Source organism: Symphalangus syndactylus, chromosome 11, assembly GCF_028878055.3.
Source record: "Symphalangus syndactylus isolate Jambi chromosome 11, NHGRI_mSymSyn1-v2.1_pri, whole genome shotgun sequence".
Taxonomy (NCBI): Eukaryota; Metazoa; Chordata; class Mammalia; order Primates; family Hylobatidae; genus Symphalangus; species Symphalangus syndactylus.
The window spans coordinates 52,921,957-52,942,575 of NC_072433.2; the positions used below are offsets into that span (position 1 = coordinate 52,921,957).

Here is a 20,619-nt window from a genome sequence, read left to right on the forward strand (position 1 = left end):
CATACACAGAAAGCAAAGCTCTAAATTGATTTTGAAATTCTTTGTTATCAATTTTGGACTGAGATAAATTCTCTATTACTTTACAGTGACACAAATATTGTAGCTCAGTTCCTGGTAGGTAGAATTTTAGATAATTATTTTCGGTACTGTGATTTCCCATATTTAATCAACTCGTAGGCAAGGCAGGAATAGAGATTGTCTTATGTTAGAATGTCTTTTTCTTTAATTTGTTGAATTAGCTCTCTTCCCCCACCAACCCACAATCTTTCTGTTCTAGCCTCAGTCACTCTTGGTAGCCCTGAGTTTTTATTCTGGGCAACAAAGGCAGCTCCACAGATGATGGGTCTATGGCTCATTATATATGGGGCTCTTGCCAAGCAACCCCTGGTGACCAGAAGGTGACCCAAGCTCTCTTCTCAGGGCAGATTACTATGTCTGAAACAAAAGAAGAACCCTTCCAGGGCAGAAATACTTAGCCTGAAAATCATTTCATTCATTCACTTTTCAGGTGTCTTTATCCATTATTGAACATGATAAATAGCTAGACAGGTGCTTCCTGACATGTCCATGAGTTTAAAGATTAGACGTTACTTCTCCCAGGGATCCTGGTTCTTGCTCTTCTCATTTGAGGTTTTATTATCTCCCACCAACAGATACGAGAGCATGCCTAGGGCTTGGCAGCATAGAGGGGGTCTTTGGAAACCACTCAACTATACGCTGTGAGTAGTTTCAAGGGGCATTCACATTTCTCTGTCCCTTCCAGGCCAGTCCTTGGAGAGGTCAGGAAATCCAGAGCTTCCTACAAGAATGGGTATTCCGGCCGGGCGCGGTGGCTCACGCCTGTAATCCCAGCATTTTGGGAGGCCGAGGCGGGCAGATCACAAGGTCAGGAGATCAAGACCATCCTGGCTAACACAGTGAAACCCCGTCTCTACCAAAAATACAAAAAAAAATTAGCCAGGCGAGGTGGCAGGCGCCTGTAGTACCAGCTACTCGGGAGGCTGAGGCAGGAGAATGGCGTGAACCCCAGGGGGCGGAGCCTGCAGTGAGCCCAGCCTGGGCGACAGAGAGACTCTGTCTCAAAAAAAAAAAAAAAAAAAAAAAGAATGGGGATTCCTTGGAAGACAGTTTCACTTTGGGACAAAAAAGAGGAACCATAGTGTCAAAGGCAATTGCCCAGGGTCTCAAGAACAGGGGCATGAAGAACAGCTGGGCTGACGGGAGTGTGCTGGTCCTGGCTACCACCTTGAATGCTACCACTGTCTCTAGACCCTCTCAAGATGGTGACATTTCTTGGTTCCAATACCTAAAATAAGCAAAACTGGGAAGATGTAGACTTCTCTATTCTGTGTCTTGGAGAAAACCCATATATCTGAATGACCAAAGAAAAGTATGAGACAAAATGGAAAATCTATTCCAGGCCATACACAGTGTTTTGCTGATGCCCTGGGATCCACATGCATTTCAAGAAGACTGAAGTGTGCCAAGCCTGAAGGACATTGAGGAACATCTGCCAGGCCTGCCTCTTAGTCCTAGAGTATGGCCTGTCCATTCAGGTTCATGATACAAAATTGTCTTTAAAAGATGACCTGGCAAAGTCAGACATCAATGAAGAGTACCATATGCAGAATATAACAGACAGAACACAGCCAGTTGGCCGGCTGGGGAGAGTCACATACACCAGTGACGTGCTGTACAAACTGGCACAGACCACACCCTACTGCCAAAGGAATAAGCACATTTGCTCCTTCTGGGTGAAAGGAGAGTGTGAGGGAGAAGAGGAGGGCCCATATAGACATGAGAAGCCTACAGATCCAGATGATCCCCTTGCTGATAAGAATATTAAAGACTGATATGGAATCAGTGACTCTGGAGCAGACACATTTCTAAAGCAGGCTTCACCATGCCTTGTCCAGATCCACCAGAGGACAAGGTTATCACCACACTCTGTGTTGGTGATCTGGGTGATGCCATTGCTGAGACAGATCTAAATAATCATTTCTAGTTATTTGAAGATCTGAGTGATCACTGTTGTGCAGACCAGAGAGTAGTGTGCTTTCATCCAGGTTTCCACAGGGCAGGCTACAGAAGTGGCTGCAGAGAAATCCTTTAATAAGTTGATTTTCAAGGGCTGCAGACTCAGTAGAAAATGGAGAGCATCCCAAGCAGCCAGAGGAAAAGAAAAAGGACAGAACCACAGGCTGGGATCCAGCTAACGCCTATTCCAGCACTGCCAGGAACAGGAACACTTCCTCCTCCTGCAGCAGCAGCAGATGTATCTGCCAACCACAGCAACATATCCCCACGTGCTCCTCCAGCTGTGGTGACCATTGTCTGGCCACCAGCTCCTGGTGTGTCCTGCTGCTACCCCCAGGATTTCAGCCACCCATGTTCCATCCAATGGGACAATTGTCTTTCGAGAGGACTCCAGGATCAATCCACTGTGTTGGATCCTGTGTTGGACTCCAGGATCAATCCATCTCAGGACCCCCAGAGGATGGGAGCTCATTCTGGAAACCACAGCAGCCCCTGTCACATTTTCACCACCCTCAGGCTCTATGGAAGAAACATCAATTTAAAATACCAATTAATGAACATTGGAGTAAATATTTTTTCTTTCTTTTTGGTTCCCAGAGCATCTGAATATGGTCAGATATGGGCAGGAAATGACAGCCATGCTTTTTCATATGGATTCAAAGGAATAATGGAAATCAAATAAGCTTTCATTAAAATATCTGTTTACTATTATAACATGACAAATAAAACCTACTGCCTGTTCCTCTCACCTCTATGGGGGACGAGTGGCTGGGTGAGTTATAGAATGTCCGATGGAGTTAGCATCCAATCATACAACCATTTGTCTTTTTTTATAAGGGCGGATATTGGCTTGAGAGGGAAAAAGAAAAACCTTTTGATCATGTTTATGTCCATTGGGTATTTTCCATTTTATTATCTTAAAAGAAAGGGATTGCTACTGCTAATTATTGTAGTGGTGCGTGTGATTTAACTCTTTTGAAGCCACACCCTCAGAAAAACAGGTAGAGACCAGTCCCCATCACAGCCCAGTTATTTTCTTTCCTCTCTTTTTCTCATTTATCACCAAAGAAATCTGTACCCACCAAAAAGATGGCAAAAATAAAATGTTTTTGTATTTCTATCAGTCAGATGGAAGGAAACACAGACTTCATGGAGCTTTGTATCATGGGATCAGAAATTATTTTCATTTACCCAAGAATTATGGAAACAATTTTCCTTAAGTTTGACCAGTTTACCTAAGCTAGAAAGCCGAGCACAAGCATTTCCTGACATATCCTCAAGAAGAGAAACAGCCTTAAACAGATTTGAAAAACACATTAGTATAGAACCCACACACCCCTCCAGAGTCTATCTCAAGAAGAGCTCCTCAGTCACACCCTAGTCCTCTGCCCCAGGCCCCAAGACATCCATGAAGCTCTCCTCATTATCTCAGGGGAAAAAGCTCTCTGGGCACTGGGACCCTCTGGGGGTCAGCAGCCCAGCACTGGCGGGGCCTCCTGGGAGCATCAGGGCCTCCTGGGAGCTTCAGGCCTGCTGATGCCAGGGCCCTAAGCTGGATCATCCTATCAGAATCTCTGGGATGGGACCTCACAGGATGGTAAAACCCTCAGCAGAGAGTTCTAATCTTCACCTGGGTGTGACTCCCATTTACTGAAGTTTTCGCCTCCCTGTGGCACATTAAGATGAGGAAGGACAGGCCAGGCATGGTGGCTCACACCTGTAATCCCAGCACTTTGGGAGGCTGAGGCAGGTGGATCACAAGGTCAGGAGTTGGAGACCAGCCTGGCCAACACGGTGAAACCCCGTCTCTACTAAAAATACAAAACTGAGCGGGATGTGGTGGCGTGTGCCTGTAGTCCCAGCGACTCAGGAGGCTGAGGCAGGAGAATCGCTTGAACCCAAGTGGCAGAGGTTACAGTGAGCTGAGGTCATGCCACTGCACTCCAGCCTGGGTGACAGAGTGAGACTGTGTCTCAAAAAAAAACAAGATGAGGAAGCACAAAGGTCACCCCTCTCCTCACAACAGCTCGTGACAAAGATAACCCTCTTCTTCTAGGGCTGCAGATCTCAACCCAGGCTGCATGTGAGAACCGCCCAGGGAGATGTTCACAAACACGATGGTCTGCTCCAGTAGAATGTGTTTCTTGGAACTGTTTCTCCACATTTCTTGGGGTAAGTTCATCAAAACCACTTCTCCTTTGTAGATGCCAGTTTGACACATCTTTCTCTTGAACAACTTTTGTCATTAATATATACACATCCTCACCTTATTTTTCACTTTTCTAACTCAGAGAGATATAGAAAAAATAAATCAACCAAAGTGTTTTTCCTTTTTCCTCACTTGACAATCAATACAGAATACTTCTGTGACTTCTGTCACCAAAATGTATGGAGATTTCTCTGAATCAATAGCCTGGGAGTTGTATAATTCAGTTCTTTTTTCTTTTTCTTTTTTTTTTTTTTTTTTTTTTGAGATGGAGTCTTGCTTTGTTGCCCAGGCTGGAGTGCAGTGGTGCAGTCTCGGCTCACTGCAACCTCCTCCTCCTGGGTTCAAGCGATTCTCCTGTCTCAGTCTCCCAAATAGCTGGGATTACAGGCACCCGCCACCACACCTAGCTGATTTTTGTATTTTTAGTAGAGACGGGGTTTCATCATGTTGGCCAGGTTGGCCTCGAATTCCTGACCTCAGGTGATCCACCCACCTCGGCCTCCCAAAGTGCTAAGATTACAGGTGTGAGCCACTGCGCCGACCAAGGTTGCATTCTTTTGTTTCTAATTAGCCTTTCCAGAAGTGGCAACAAGATACGCATTTTTTTTCAGTGAGAAGAGGGATGACTTTGAATAGAATGGAAGGCAGGTTTGCCCTAAGCAGTTCCCACCTTGACTTTTCCCTTTAGACGGGTGATTTTGGGGTCCCAATATTTATTTAGCTTTCACTGATTTAACAGACAGAGAGGAACTGGAGAGAATTCGAAAATGAAGCCAGCAGAATTCTTGCACCACAGAATCAGTGTTGCAGCCTGGGAACAGGCGTCCTCTCTCCACAGGTAGAAGCAATGCCACTTTTTCACCTGGATGATACGGTCTCTTGCCTGTAGATACAATTTCAGTCTAACAGACCATTTCTTAGCCCCACCCCAACCTCTGAGGAGGGAGAGAGGCTGAAAGTTATTTTCATATTTTCTACTAAAAATATGAAAATTAGCTGGGCGTGGTGGCAGGCATCTGTAATCCCAGCTACTTGGGAGGCTGAGGCAGGATAATCGCTCGAACCTGGGAGGCGGAGGTTGCAATGAGCTGAGATGGTGCTATTGCACTCCAACCTGGGTGACAAGAGCAAGACTTTGTCTCAAAAAAAAAAAAAAAAAAAAGAATGCAACTGTTTGTCATGCCTTTGCTTTGAGTTGTCCTGCCTTTCAGGACTGAACCAATGCTCATCTTACATAGATTGATTAATATCCCATTTCTCCCTAAAAATGTATAAAACCAAGCTCTGCCCTGACCACCTTGAGCACATGTCATCAGGACCTCCTGAAGCTGTGTCACAGGCACGCATCCTTAACCTTGGCAAAATTAACTTTCTAAATTGACTGAGACCCATCTCATGTACTTGGGGTTCACAAGTTCCACCACCAGCTCCACAGGCATCTCAGGCCTTCTCCTTTGTCTGTTCTAGCTGCAGCTTTCTCCCTGCCCTCCCCACTGCAGGTCATCTCACATGGGAGTTTATCATTCTGATGAGTAGTCTGAAATTATGCTAATGCCATGAGAAATCATTTTCAGTGGGAGTTTGAGGCCATTTTTTTTTTGAGACGGAATTTCACTCTTGCTGCCCAGACTGGAGTGCAATGGTGTGATCTTGGCTCACTGCAACCTCCACCTCCCAGGGTTCAAGTGATTCTCCTGCCTCAGCCTCCTGAGTAGCTGGGATTACAGGCGAGCACCACCACGCCCAACTAATTTTGTATTTTTAGTAGAGACTGGGTTTCACCATGTTGGTGAGGCTGGTCTCGAACTCCTGACCTCAGGTGATCCACCTGCCTCAGCCTCCCAAAGTGTTGGGATTATAGGTGTGAGGCCATTTAAAGACATTAAATACAAAATTCTGACCACTTAATTGAGAAGAAAGGAAAGCAGTGTTAATTATATCACCTCAGGCCTGTTAGAATGGCTCTTATCAAAAAGACTAATGATTTCAAGTGTTGGCAAGGATGTGGAGAAAAGGAAACCCTTGTACCCTATTGGTGGGAATGTAAAGTAGTACAGCCATTCTGAAAACGGTATGGACATTCTTCAAAAAACTAGAAATAAAAGTATCCTGGCCAGGCGTGGTGGCTCATGCCTGTAATCTCAGCACTTTGTGAGGCCGAGGCGGGCGGATCACAAGGTCGGGAGATCGAGACCATCCTAGCCAACATAGTGAAACCCCATCTTTACTAAAAATACAAAAATTAGCCAGGCAAGGTGGCACATGCCTGTAATCCCAGCTACTCGGGAGGCGGAGGCAGAAGAATCCCTTGAATCCGGGAGGCGGAGGTTGCAACGAGCCGAGATAGTGCCGCAGCACTCTAGCCTGGTGACAGAGCGAGACTCCATCAAAAAAAAAAAGTATCCTATGATCTAGCAATTCCACTTTTGTGGTATATATCAAAAAGAATTTAAATTAGTATATTGAAGAGAGATATTTACCATCATGTTATTCTGGCATTACTGACAATAATCAAGATATGGAAGCAACCCAAGTGTCCGTCAATGGATGAATGAATATAGAAAAAGTGGGCTGAGCACAGTGGCTCATGCCTGTAATCCCACACTTTGGGAGGCCAAGGCGGGCAGATGGCTTGAAGTCAGGAGTTCAGGACCAGCCTGGCCAACATACCCGTCTCTACTAAAAATACAAAAATTGACTGGGCATGGTGGTGGGGACCTGTAATCCCAGCTACCCAGGAGGCTGAGGCAGAAGAATCGCTTGAACCCAGGAGGAGGAGGTTGCAGTGAGCTGAGATCATGCTGTTGCACTCCAGCCTGGGCAACAGAGCAAGACCCTGTCTCAAAAAAAAAAAAAAGAAAGAAAGAAAGAATAGAAAAGAAAACGTGGTGTATATACATAATGGAGAACTATTTTTCCATAAAAAAGAGGGAAATTATGTCATTTGTGATATCTTGGATTTAACCAGAGGGTATTCTGCTATGTGAAGTAAATGAGGCATAGAAAGACAAATACTGAATGATCTCACCTATATGTGGAATCAAAAAGGTTGATCTCACAGAAACAGAGAATAGAGACTAGAAAGGTGGTGACCAGAGGCTGGGTCAGGGGGACAGGAGGAATATGGAGAAAGAAGATGTTTATGGAAGGATGCAAACTTTTATTTAGACTGGAGGAATAAGTGTGTTCTATTGCACTGCATGGCGAACACAGTTAATAATGAATTGTACATTTAAAAATCACAATATTAAATTTTTAATATTCTCACAACAAAAAAGATGCTAAATTGCTGAGTGGATGGCTATGTTAATTGGCTTGATTGAATCTTTCCATAGTGTTTACATATATCAAACATCACATTGTATCTCATAAATATATAATAATTTTTTTTCAATTGAAAAAAAAAGACAGCCTGTTCTGTCTAGTGATATTTATCTTTGATCTTCAGCTGCCACCTGGTGATCACCTTCAGAGTAGGGAAGAAAGCAGAGGGGTGAGAAGCTATCACTTTGCCTCTGGAGCCCAAATCAGGACTTAGCTCCTGGCTGTGGGTGGGAATGCATTCTTTCACAGAATTCTCCCAAATTAGGGCCTGGCCCTCTAGAAAAACCTTGGCATCCCCCACCATGTTCCCCACCCACTGCACTTGGTCTGCTGGGTGGCTGCTCTCAAAGGAACTGAGACTGAAACCTGAGGTTGAAGAGCCACCTACTAGGTGGGAGGATTCTGGGTTCCATAGGGTGGTACTTTATAAAAAACTCAGAGCATTTTCTTTAGTTCAAGCAGGCAGCGTTTCTGGTACTCGGTGGCAAACACACCACAGTACACACAAGCACACACATGACACATACACAAACACCATACACACACCACACACACACGCATGCACACCCCCACACACAACGCCCCCACACAAACCACACACCACACACACATGCACATACACACAACACACATATGCACACAAACACACCACACACATATGCACACCACATACACACACACCGCACACCACACATGCATGCACAAACACATGCACACCACACACACACCACACACACATACACACACCACACACGTATGTGCACACAGACGCACACACACCAGACACCCAAAAACACCACACACCTCATGCCTGTAATCCCAGGACTTTGGGAGGCCGAGGAGGGTGGATCACGAGGTCAGGAGTTCAAGACCAGCCTGGCCAAATGGTGAAACCCTGTCTCTATTAAAATTAAAAAATTAGCTGGGTGTGGCGGTGGATGCCTGTAATATCAGCTACTCGGGAGGCTGAGGCAGGAGAATCATGTGCACCCGGGAGCTGGAGGTTGCAGTGAGCCGAGATTGCACCATTGCACTCCAACCTGGGTGACAGGGCGAGACTCTGTCACCAAAAAAAAAAAAAAAAAACCACACACACCCCACATACACACACACCACACACATGTATACCACACACTACATACACATAGTACACATATATTACACACTTAAACACTACACACACGCACACACACCACACACATGTGCACACAAAACACACCACATACACCACAGTACACATGCACACCACACACACTACACACATACACAACAAACACACTACACACACCACACGCACATGCATGCACACCACACACACACCACACATGCACACACAGCACACAACCCTACACTACACACACACCACATATGCAGACACACCACAAACACCACACACACCAGAGTACACACATCACACGCACCACACAAACACACACACTACATACACACTACACACACGCACACCACACTACACACACGCCCACAACACACACACAAGCATGCACACATACACACACACACACACACACTGCAAGCAACATTTTAATCTATTTGAGTGTATTTCATCCCAGGAGTGATCAGTCCCATCACTGATTCAATCTAGTTAATTTGTTTTTTTCTCATAGTAATTCATGGAAATTGAGTTTCATATGTCTGGCAAGTGTACACACTATTTTTTTTTATTAGTCCATTTCCACACTGCTGCAAAGATACTACCTGAGACTGGATAATTTATAAATAAAAGAGGTTTAATTGACTCAGTTCAATTAACTGTTTCCTGGGGAGGCCTCAGGAAACTTACAATCATGGTGGAAGGTGAAGGAGAAGCAAGCACCTTTTTCACAAGGCAGCAGGAGAGAGAGAGACAGGAAGCACACACTTTAAAACTATCAACTCTGGTGAGAACTCACTCACTATTGTGAGAACAGCATGGGGGAAAACGCCCCCATGATCCAATCACCTCCCACCAGGTCCTTCCCTTGACAAGTGGGGATTGCAATTTGAGATGAGATTTGGGTAGGGACACAGAGCCAAACCATATCACTTATTTTTCTAGAACCCTGTAGCACAGGGATGTCTAATCTTTTGGCTTCCCTGGGCCACGTTGGAAGAAGAAGTATTGTCTTGGGCCACACATAAAATATACTAACACTGATAATAGCTAATGAGCTAAAAATAAAAATTGCAAACAAAAACAAAAACTCATAATGTTTTAAGGAAGTTTACGAATTTGTACTGGGCCACACTGAAAGCCATCCTGGGTCCCATGTGGTCCATGGGCTGTGGGTTGGACAAGCTTGCTGTAGCCAATTGGGATGATGTACTCATAGCAGATTTCATCCAATTATTGCATGAAAGCAGAGATATGCCATCCATAGCATAATTAGGGTTTGATTATAGATTTTTTTCTACTTAAAATAAAGCGAGTTTTCAGGTTTCTTTTTTCTTTCTGTTTTCTTCACTGTGAGGAAAGAATGTTCTATGTTTCCATGAGTGGAACTTCCATTTTACTTTACACATTTTGTTTATTATAGTCTTCCCCTGTCACACCCCCTCCAGCTTGTCATGCGGCACAGTCCTTTTCTAAACTCATGCACTTCTCCACTCACCCTGACAATGGCAGTCAGGAACACATGCACCAACCACTTCTAGCCTGTTCTCGTTTCCTTCGAAGCATAAAGAGGACGTCCCATTTCCTGGCTCTCAGATTTTGTCAGCAGATAGAGCTTTAATGTAGTTTGGGCTGGGAGCAGTGGCTCAGGCCTGTAATCCCAGCACTTTGGGAGGTCGAGGTGGGTGGATCACCTGAGGTCAGGAGTTCAAGACCAGCCTGGCCAACATGGTGAAATCCCGTCTCTACTAAAAATACAAAAATTAGCTGGGCATCATGGTGGGCACTTGTAATCCCAGCTACTTGGGAGGTGGAGGTTGCAGTGAGCTGAGATCACACCACTGCGCTCCAGCCTGGGCAGCAGAGTGAGACTCTGTCTCTCTCTCACACACACACACACACACACACACACACACAAACACACACAAAGCTTTACTATAGTTTGCAGTTGCATTACATGTGTTGCCCTCTATCTAGGGTGCAAAGTGGCTTGGTATCACCCATGGACTGAGCCCCAAGCACAATTCACCTCTATAACTTTTCTGGAAGGGTGTCACCCTGGCAGCTTACAGGGACTCTGGGAATACCTTCCAGAGAGTCCTGGGCTAGGGATGTCTGCCTGGGTGTGAGACCGACAACCTCCCACCCTCCATATACCTCCTGGGTCAGGACATGGGAATCTCATAGGGCACCCTGCCCCAGGCAGAAGAGGAGGGGGCTAGCTTCAGAGGATGTGGACAGTTCCCTGGTTCCCAGGAGGACTTCAAATGTATTGCAGACGGAAACTCCTTCTACCTCATTTTGAGTCCAACCAACCTACTTGGTGGCTAGAGGAACTTCATGTTTCCATTTATATACGTTTTAAAATATATATATTTTACATGAGATATATGTTTAAACAACCAGATGCCTGATTTGAAGAGGAACATATCTGGGATTCATTCTGTTCTTGTATGTGTCACTTAGTCCTGTGTAAGGACAGATTTGCCCTATGTGTAACAGCTACATTTTAAAAAGTTATGAAATTGTCCATAGTTTCACAACAGGATATTTCAAAAACAAAATTCTCCAACCGAACAATGTATGTAAAGATTATTATGTTTTTTTCTTCTCCCTGCAAAAAGCGTTAAGGATCATTATGTTTGTTATGTTGTTGTTGAAGTCCTGGAACATAGAGATAAGAGGTAAATGAGCATCCCCTGGTGGAGAAAGGGAGTCTTTTTCCAGAATCAGTGTTTTCCCTCGCCTTGTGTCCATTGGAAATCACTCAACACAAACTGGTGGCCATTCAGTACAATCAACCAAGCAAGCAAACAAAATCATCAATATGCTTGTGCAGCTACACTTGATAATTTATGCACAGTAAAGGAATGAGGAAGGAGAAAGTGAAGAATAGAGAAAGGGATACTGGACCAGTCAGAGGTGGTGGAACCATATTGCAGTTTTCCACATGAGAATGTCTGTAGGAACAGAATTCTGGGGTAAAGCAGTGAGTGTGTTCTCAGTAGACACTCCAGTCTGCTTCCGGAACACATCAACTGAATCTTTGTCCTCCATTTCCAGTTCTGCAGATGTGTCTGTTTCACTGATTGGCCCCAGTCAAAGTGGAATCTGATCTGTGTCATGGACAAACTCTGCCTCTCACCAAAGGTTTCCACTCATTCACTAAGTGGTGTGCGCCTCTTCACCACCAACTGCACCCCAGGACCATCCTACCTGCCACTTTCAAATTCATAGGATTCTGCTCTCGGCCGTTGACTCAGGCTCTTTCTCTGCCATGGCAGAGCCTGAAGGCTCTTCAGCTGCTGCTTCACCAAAGAGGTCCAGAGTGTGCACCAAACTAGTGAGCCAGCAGCCCCCGATGCCACAGGTGGAGGAGGCAGCAGAGCCTTACCCGGTGTTTTTATCACAATCCCTCCAGCAACAGCAGCAGCAGCAGCAACAACAATCACAACCACTATTTCTAATTGTGGTAATAATAATGATCACATTTAGAATAATGATGAATAACAATAATTGTAATTGCTGACATGTTCAGTTCATATGTGGATTTATTATTTGTAATGTTTTAAAATTTACATTTAGTAATATAGACGTTAATTGTGTCATAAATATCAAGACCCCAAAACACCCCACCTAATGAATGACTCATCTATGGACCTATGGCTGCTCACCTGTTAGTGCGGGTCCTCTCACCACTCCACCCCCAGAGCTTCGATCTGTCTGGTCAACCTTCTAGGATGATGAAGTAGCTGAAGCACTCTTATGATCTGATTGAGGTCTTGGCAAACAGCTTGACTTGTTAGAAATCGAAGGCTGACTTTAAGACGTACTCAGCTGTTTGGCTAAATTGAGGCAGGAGGAAATGTCTTCTCGGCAGATCTACCTTTGTGTCTCTTGCTTTCAGAGTAAAAGGTTGTTTTAGAAACAGTAGTTTAATTTAGTCTGTATTAAAAATCATAAATAGCCTACAAATAACGAATGGGGATGAAAATAATTTGCACACATGTTCGTGCATTATATGTGTTTTCAGATCTCTCCTACGGTAAGAAATGAAAAAGTTATGCCTTGATTTTTTAAACTCAGCTGTCAGCTATTTTCTCAAGTTAATCTAAATGTTTCCAAGACATTTCAGAAGCATTCTCTGGTGGGGATTACTCCTAATTGTGAAGAATCCTACTAGAAGGATGAGCATCTCAAAAGATGCTGGCAAGTGTACACACTATATTTTTTTTTTTATTAGTCCATATGCTTCAGGATCTCAAAGGCATAGGGAAGCTGCTTGAGTTGTGAGGTCTATGGAGGTACATGGGCTTTGGAGTCAGGCAAAGTTGATCCAGAGTCCCAGTCCAGCCACTTAGTAGCTGTAGCGCTTTGGACATGTTCCTTGACTTGGAACAGTTATATAAACCTTGCTGTAAGAAAAGACAGAATGAGACTGATTGCAAAATGGCTCTGGTGTCCATGCCCTTTGGAACATGCTTTTACAGCTGCTCCAACATAGAGGCAGAATCTGTTTCCTGACGCTTGGATCCGGGCTGGCCTTATTTGCTCTGGGCAACAGAAAGCTATCAATGTGGCAGTGTGACAGTTTGGGGTCTAGGGACGTAAGGCCTTGAATGCTTCTGCTTTTTCTTTTAGAACCCTGCCATCTCCATGAGAACAAGCACATGTTAGCCTGCTGGAGGATGAGATCCCACTGGGGAGGAAAACCAAGGTGCCCCAACTGACACCCAGAAGCAGAGCCACTTAGTCAACCAGCAGCTGGACCACACACGCCTGAAGGAGCCCAGCTGAGACCAGAAGAATGGCCCAGTTGAGTCCAGCCTAAATGACTGACCATCCCAATCATGAGCTAATAAGGTTTAGGGTGGTTTTTTATGCAGCAATAGCTAACTGATACATACACCTGCAGTCAGGTTGCCAGGATTCAAATGACAGGTTGGTTACTACTTGTTGTTACCCGGCAAACAGAAGGCACTGTATAAGGTATTGATTTGCTTTTCCCTTTATTTAAAGTGGCACCTCTTGTTGGATAGGGATAAATTATACAGAAATGCATGTTGACATGCTTGGTGCTTAAACTCATACAGTCCCCACACCATAGGAGGAAACAGCCCACTGTAGCCTAACCATCAGGGCCAAGGGCAAATTGCAAAATAAAAAGTTTGCCTTTATTCCCTCCACATCCAAACTTTGGAGGTCAAGGCTATAGACAGATCTGAAGTCAGGGGTTTCCTCCTGAAGCCTGACACTCTTCATTCACTGTCTGACCTTTGGAAGGGTGAGGAAGCCCTGCCCAGAGGCAGGTGGGCAGCAGTGGTCGACTTGCAGACACCTCCTGCCTGCAGCCCTGGCTCTCTCACTGGGCACTGCCTCTCCCATCCTTGGGCGTGAGGAAAGAGATGGGCAGGATGAGGGTATTCGCTCTCGTCTGGCAGGAAAGGGGGTCCAGGCCCTCGACTTCCCTGAGGTTAGACGGGCAAGTGCCCTTAGATCTGCTCTTCAATGCGGAAGCCACTGCCCACGTGGGGCTGCTGAGCTCTTTGGATAGAGCTGGTTGGAACTGAGATGTGCTAGAAGTTTAAATACAGAGTGACTTTACAAGATTTAGTACCCCAAACTTTAGAAGCATTCTCTGGTGGTCTACATTAATAATTTCATATTGCTCACATATTTGAGTGATAATATTTTGGATATATAGGGTTAAGGTATTACCATCAATTTTACCTGTTTTCCTTTCATGATGCCACTAGACTACTGTAAATGACACATGCGGCTCAATTTTATTCCTAGGGACATTTCTGACTTAGAGGACTCCCTCCATTTTCAAATCTCATGCTGCCTCCTCAAGGGACCAGAGGCCATGAAGGTTATGAAATCTGAAATTTTAAAAGAATCGTTATTATATAATTTTCAATTTTAGATATTACCTATATTACTCATAAATTGATATAATCTTATGAGCAAAGTTAAATACCAGTGTCCGGGGCAGCCCCAGGTCCCAGCACAGGGAGTCAGCCCTGCCTGAAAAGGGCTGCAGACAATCATTCATTCAGGCCTCATTCAGCCACACCTGTGATCGCATCTCCTGCCACTCGGGGGGTAAGGGGGCGGGACCTGGAGCCCTATCCATTCAGCGGCGCTGTTGTCGACCCTGTCCAATCAGGCCCGCAGCCGAGAAAGGGGGCGCACTTCCTGTGTTCTAGGCTGGCCTTTTCCTCTCCCAGGTGCGCTTCCCTGCTTGATCTGTGTACCCTGCTCTTTCTCCTTCATTCCGCAGCCTCCTTTGCCGTGTTACCTGCAGGTACTGGACGGTCCCTAGATAGGATACTGGGACGCTCCTGAAGCCGCGAGATGGTGAGTCTGCGGGGCTGAGCTTCCCGAGACGCGGCAGGGGTCGGCTGGGAACCGGGCCTCCCCCTGGCGGCTCCGGGGTCGGGGCCCGGAGTCTCCCCGGTCGCACGGTGCAGCTGGGACCTCGGGCGCCTCGTCCCGTCCCTGCGCGACGACCTTGGCCTTGCCCTGAGCCCTCTCTGGGCAGTTTCGCGCCCGCAGCCCCGTGTCTCCCCGCCTTTTGCGGTAATGACGGGAGGGGCCTTACGGGAGAACCCCGGCTCGGGGTTCGGGCGTGGGAGGAGCTGTGGTTCGTGGGGTCTGCAGTCCTTTCTTTCTTTCGTTAAAAATTAAACTGAGGTTTGGTTAAAACGTTAAAGATTTTATCTGAGCAAATAACGACCCATGAATCAGGAAGCCACAACCATGGATTGTGGTTTGGGGTCCACCGGAGGGGCTTGAAGGAAAGGGTTTAATAAGGTGCATGAGGAAACAAAGCCAATTCAGTAATTGATTGGCTACAGTTATGTAGTCCCCTTATTTGAACTGTCCAGGCAGAAATTCCCTGATTATGTAATCAAAGGTTAATTTGTGGTTTGTGGTTGGTTAAGACCGTTTTGTTTTCTTTTAAGTTATTTCTAAGAAATGCATGAGTTACGTTTTGGTTTTCTTAGGTAGAAACCCAGGGCACTACAGCCACTTCAGCCTAATTGCCTCCCATTTAATTATTTTAACACCCCACAGGGGGACTGATTTTCCCTGCATTTTGCAAATGTATGGCAAGCAGGGTCTCAAATCCACCACCTTCTTCCCCCAACCTAATTCTTCTAAGGCTTTCAGTAAAATTCTAAATTTTCACTTCCTTCCCCTGATTCTCAACTGCCAGCTTCCCCTCTGCAATTCACAACGTTATCAACTATTTGCTCTTTATGGTAGATTTCAAGCAGATGCAGCCTGACCATTAGGGCCAAGGCCAAATTGCAAAACAAAGAAGTTTGCCTTTATTCTACTCCATCCACATCTAAACTTTGGAGGTCAAGGCTGTGGACAGATCAGAAGACATAGTTCCCTCCTTCTGGGGCTCCACATCCTTCATTCACTGATCTCTGGGAAGGAGGATGGGTGGCAAGTGGGCAGCAATAGTCTACCTGTAGACACTTTCACCTAGGTCTTGAAGGATGAGTCAGTGTTTGCCCAACAGACTGAGATGTCAGGGGCAGCATGGAAAAGCAGAGAGGTGGGAGGGCAGGTTTCAGGTATTCTCAGTCCTCTGTGGTTTGGGGAATGTAGACCTAAGTGGAGGAGCCAGCAGGAGCTGGGGTTGCCTTTGGGCTGGCGCCTGAGAGCACTGGCTCAAGCAGCTTGATTTTGGCTGGGTGTGGTGGCTCACGCCTGTGATCCCAGCACTTTGGGAGGCTGAGGCAGGCGGATCACCTGAGCTTAGGACCAGCCTGGCCAACATGGCCCCGTCTCTACTAAAAATACAAAAATTAGCTGGGTGTGGTGGTGCACGCCTATCCCACCTACTTGGGAGGCTGAGACAGGAGACTCTCTTGAACCCAGGAGGCGGAGGTTTCAGTGAGCCGAGATCACGCCACCACACTGCAGCCTAGGCAACAGAGCAAGACTCCGTCTCAAGAAAAAAAAAAGCAGCTTGGTTTTGTGAGCAGTGTGCTTCTTAGAAGGGTTCCAAGGGGCATTCTTGAAATAGGAGATGGGAGATTGAGGTTGGGTGACTAGATAAGTGGTGGGGGGCCTTCACACAGCAGAGACCAGTTTGTGGAGGAAGATGAATTTCATCCCTGCAGGATGGGTCTTCCATGATACTGAAGGGAGAGCCACATGTTGATGCCCAGGAAACAGCTGTCTCCTTGGTCTGAAAGGTCTGATTGAGGCCAGGATTGGCTATGAGAGCTGGGAAATGGGAACACCTTTGAAGCCATGGGAGAGGGTGAGGTGAGAATGAGGAGAGGCCGGGGGGGCCCAACACTCCCAGCTCAGGACTGGAGGAAGAGGATGGAGCTGGAGAGGGAGGGACGAGGGTGTGGCATTGGTCAGGGAGGAGGAGAGGAAATGAGTGGTGGCCTGGGTGCTGCTGAGTGGGCGGATGCACCTGGGCTGGAGAAGCCCCTGGGGCTTGGCCCTGAGGGTGGCCTTGGTGATGTGGGGAGAGTGGTTTGGACAGCGAGCTCAGGTGGAAGCCAGACTGTGGTGGGCCAAGGAGCAGTCGAGGATGAAGGCACAGGATGTGAAAGGGAGAAGGCGGCGGCCTGCAGGCTCGCCGAGGGTGAGCTGGGACTGTGGAGCCGAGGCTCGGGAGGGCATGCAGACACCATTCCATACGACTTGTGCCCACCCATGTGGGGTGAGGTGGACAGTCCTCCCTCACCGGCAATGCCCATCCAACTCAGTGCCTTTCTTGTCACCCCCAGAGCCACCATCACTCATGTTCTTGAGTGGGAACTGCCTGGAGAGCCTGAAGAAGGAGGAGCCTGAAGGAGGAAGGAGGAGGCTGAGCCATCCTGGGAACATGGGCTGGATGAGGCCAAGCCAGGAGATGACACCACCGAATAGAAGTCACCATTCAGGATTTAGGCTGTTCTGTGGAGATCCTGGCCCCAAGAGTGAACCCTTTACCCTGCAGGTATGACAGAGGAGGGGAGCTGGGGACCAGGGCTTGAGCCTGCTAGGGAGGATGAGGCTGGAAAACCCAACCTTGCCCTGGCTCCTCCTGGCCCCGTGCTGTAGGCAGGAAATGGAGGGCCCTGGGCCCTGCCTGAGGTCACTCTGCTAATGTGGGATTGGAGTCCGGGTTCAGTTACTGCCTTATTGCTAGAGGACAGCTACCATTTGGGCCTGCCAGCCCTGTTCAGGGAGAGGAGTGGTAGCGGGTGGGTAGTGTCAGGTCCCAGGACGCCCCAGCCTCTTGCTCTGTGCCCTCAGGCAAGTCACCTCTCTCTGGGCCATGACCTTACCATCTGTCACCGGGGCCTGGGGGGTGGTATTAGGTGTTCTCCAAGGACAGAACCAACCCAGAGGACTTGCAGGCTGGTAACTTGGTGGGGAGCCGGGCAAGGCCCTCTCATGTCCTCTCTGCTCACAGGCTTGGGCCCTGGAGCACCCCTTCAGGAAGGAAAAGGCCATTTGCCCTGGGGCACTCAGCCCTTGGCACTAGGCAAGGGCAAGAGCAAGCCTGCCGTTCCCCCTCCCCCTTTCTTCCATCTCCCTCTCCTCTGCTCGGGGGTTGCTCTTAGGCTGCAGGAAGAGTCATTGGGGCCAGGCTCTGTCCTGCATTTAGGCACACAGGTGCCGATGGGCATGCTGTGTATGGACAGGGCCTGGAATGTAAAAGCCCAAAAGTGGGAAACTGAGTATTTGAAACATTTATTCTCAGGACCCAGGTGTTCTGGGCTGGGGAAAGGGGTATGTCCTTGCTCCCTACCTTGTGGCCTCTCACTAGGGTGGTCTGGGCCTTCTCCCTGGCCGGTGTCCCTGCAGGAGACGGTGCTGGAGATCCACCAGGTGTTCATGGACCATGAATACCCATGTCGCCACATCACTTCTCACTGCACCTGGGTGGCAGCACGCTGGACCACATCTCAGAGCTGCGCAGCATGGCAGGGCTGCAGGCAGGTTTGCTGCTCCACGTGGTGGAAGGTTGGTCCAGAAGTTGGGTTGCCTGCCCAGGGAGGGCCCCTGTAAGCAGGGCCAGGCAACACTTCACTGCCCCAGCTGGGGCCTCTGTGTCGCAGACGAGCATGTAGAGGTGGGATTGGAGCACAGGTCTGCTTTTCAGGGCATCATACCTGCACTCTCTAACTTCATGGCCCAGGGGTGAAAAAACAGTTGAAATTCTGAAAAGAAGTCAGGCAGTATGAAGCTAGGGCTTGGAATCAGCCCTATTAAATTATGAAGAGATGCATGCTTAGTTTCCTAAAGAAACTAAATAAAGTTTCACAGTCCTTGAGTGGGGAAGTCGGCTCCAAGCAGCACCATCATCTGGTGTGGTGAATCCGGCTTGGTTGTCAGATAAAAGCTTCCATAGACTCAAGTTCCCTGGGTGAAGCACTCAGGTTCCCAGGGCCTGACTACTTATTAACAGCAATTGTGGAAAAGGTCTGTAGCTCAAGGGGGCCCACAGTTCATCACAACCTCTCCCCTCCCCCAAAACAATGACCATTAAAATCCCATGAAACTCAATGGGGACGTTGAATTTGGCAGCCCTAGAAAGTTCTCAGGCCACCCCTGCATGAAGGCTGCCCCGGGAGAGCAGGGCGAGGCTGCAGAGGGCCCGCAGCACCGAAGGCCCTGCCCACCCGAGACACTAGCACACAAAATGCAGGAAGCCTTGTGGGCTCCCCAAAGCCTGTGTGTGCTTCAGAAGCAACTGGCAGGAGGTTCTTTGCAATCAAGGATTCTTGCCCTCAGCAAGCCAGGGTGTGTGTGTGTGTGTGTGTGTGTGTGTGTAGGTGCATGCGCACACACGTGTGTATTGAAACCAAACTCTAGCTTATGTGTCCATAGTGGAATTTGAAAATGGAAGCCTAAAGTTGAAAATTAAAATTATCCATGAAGTTTCCTTGCCAGCTATTTTCTAAGCTGGGTGGATTGTTCCAGGGTGCAGGGACCTGGTAACACCTGCCTCTCTCCTGTTCCTGACAGAGCCCTGCACAGTGCACAAGGCCCACAGTGACGAGTGCCACATCTGAGACTGCTCAGGAGCCTGGACCCAGGTGATGCAGCTCCTTGTCCTTCCTGAGCATCTTCACTGACAGTGGCCTGGGAGGTGCAGAGGCACTGGGGCCAGAGATTGGGTAGGGGGCAGAGGGGCAGGGAGCAAGGAGGCCAGAGGCTGACAAAGGGGGCTCAAGGCCAGGCCTTTCTACGTGGAGGGGCCTGGGCCTGAGGAACCTAGACCAGGGCCACAGTTAGAAGCAGCTGGCCCTGGGTGCCCGTGTGCTGACCACCAGCCTCAGGTCCCACAGATGGCAGGAGCAGAAAGGCTTGGAGATGGACCCCACCAACTGCACACCACCCAAGTACATCCTGCTAGGGAACCTGGAACAGCCACCGTGTCCCCTGCAGCCCCAGAACGGTGGCTAAAAGGTGGGACTCCAGGGAGGAGCAAGGAAGAGGGTCCCCGGGTGGGTGGAGGGCCACACACCAGGAGGCCTGGCCCATTCATGCTTGGCTATTCCTGCAGCCCCTGAAAGTGCTTGCCATGAGCGGCTGGTACCTGTCCCCTGGGAACTGCGAGATGCACAGGGACCTCGTGTACCTGTTTGTGATCACAGCCAAGGACCAGCGAGGCAGCATCACCACATCCACACTGGGCTTTTACCATAACCGGTGAGTCCCTGCCAGCCTACCAGGGCCACCCACTGAGGGACCACCTTCTCCTTGTAGGTCCCCAGCCTGTCACTTCAGCCCCAAGCCCACCAGCCCCCGCCTCCTAAGCCATTCCCAGGGGGTCTGCTCTGCCAGATCTGACTGCCTTTTACAGAACATTGTGCCCTGCGTCAGGGGAAGGGGAGCGCCTTTGCCCCATCTGCTCCTTCCCTGGCTCATGTCACACGGGGGTCTGGGATGATTTGGCTAGCCC

At 48.0% G+C, this 20,619-nt stretch overlaps 2 protein-coding genes across 10 annotated transcripts in view; both read left to right on the forward strand.

Moving 5' to 3' along the window:
* Positions 1 to 14,864: 14,864 nt before the first annotated feature.
* Positions 14,865 to 20,358, forward strand: LOC129492735 (putative protein CLUHP3). Its single transcript, XM_055297956.2, has 6 exons — positions 14,865 to 15,041; positions 17,450 to 17,661; positions 18,516 to 18,674; positions 19,680 to 19,750; positions 19,994 to 20,123; positions 20,221 to 20,358. Exons 2-5 carry the CDS (start codon positions 17,464 to 17,466, stop codon positions 20,118 to 20,120), a joined length of 555 nt encoding a protein of 184 aa, XP_055153931.1. The 5' UTR covers positions 14,865 to 15,041; positions 17,450 to 17,463; the 3' UTR covers positions 20,121 to 20,123; positions 20,221 to 20,358.
* The window catches only part of KRBOX5 (KRAB box domain containing 5), a 93,648-nt gene continuing 93,255 nt past the window's right edge, over positions 20,227 to 20,619 (forward strand). For 8 of the 9 annotated variants that reach the window (XR_010114439.1, XM_063612776.1, XM_063612775.1 and 5 more), the window contains exon 1: positions 20,227 to 20,366. The gene's annotated coding sequence lies outside the window, so the exon portion shown is untranslated. The remainder of the gene's footprint in view (positions 20,367 to 20,619) is intronic. The other variant, XM_055297951.2, reaches the window with a different exon arrangement.

What these genes read in the sequence shown, in the direction of transcription:
- LOC129492735 (XM_055297956.2), top strand. Translation starts at nt 17,464, where the DNA reads ATGTTCTTGAGTGGGAACTGCCTGGAGAGCCTGAAGAAGGAGGAGCCT. An exon ending in GCTGCTCCACGTGGTGGAAG is followed by an intron (nt 18,675 to 19,679) that starts GTTGGTCCAGAA and finishes TGTTCCTGACAG; the next exon opens with AGCCCTGCACAGTGCACAAG. An exon ending in GCTCAGGAGCCTGGACCCAG is followed by an intron (nt 19,751 to 19,993) that starts GTGATGCAGCTC and finishes CACCAGCCTCAG; the next exon opens with GTCCCACAGATGGCAGGAGC.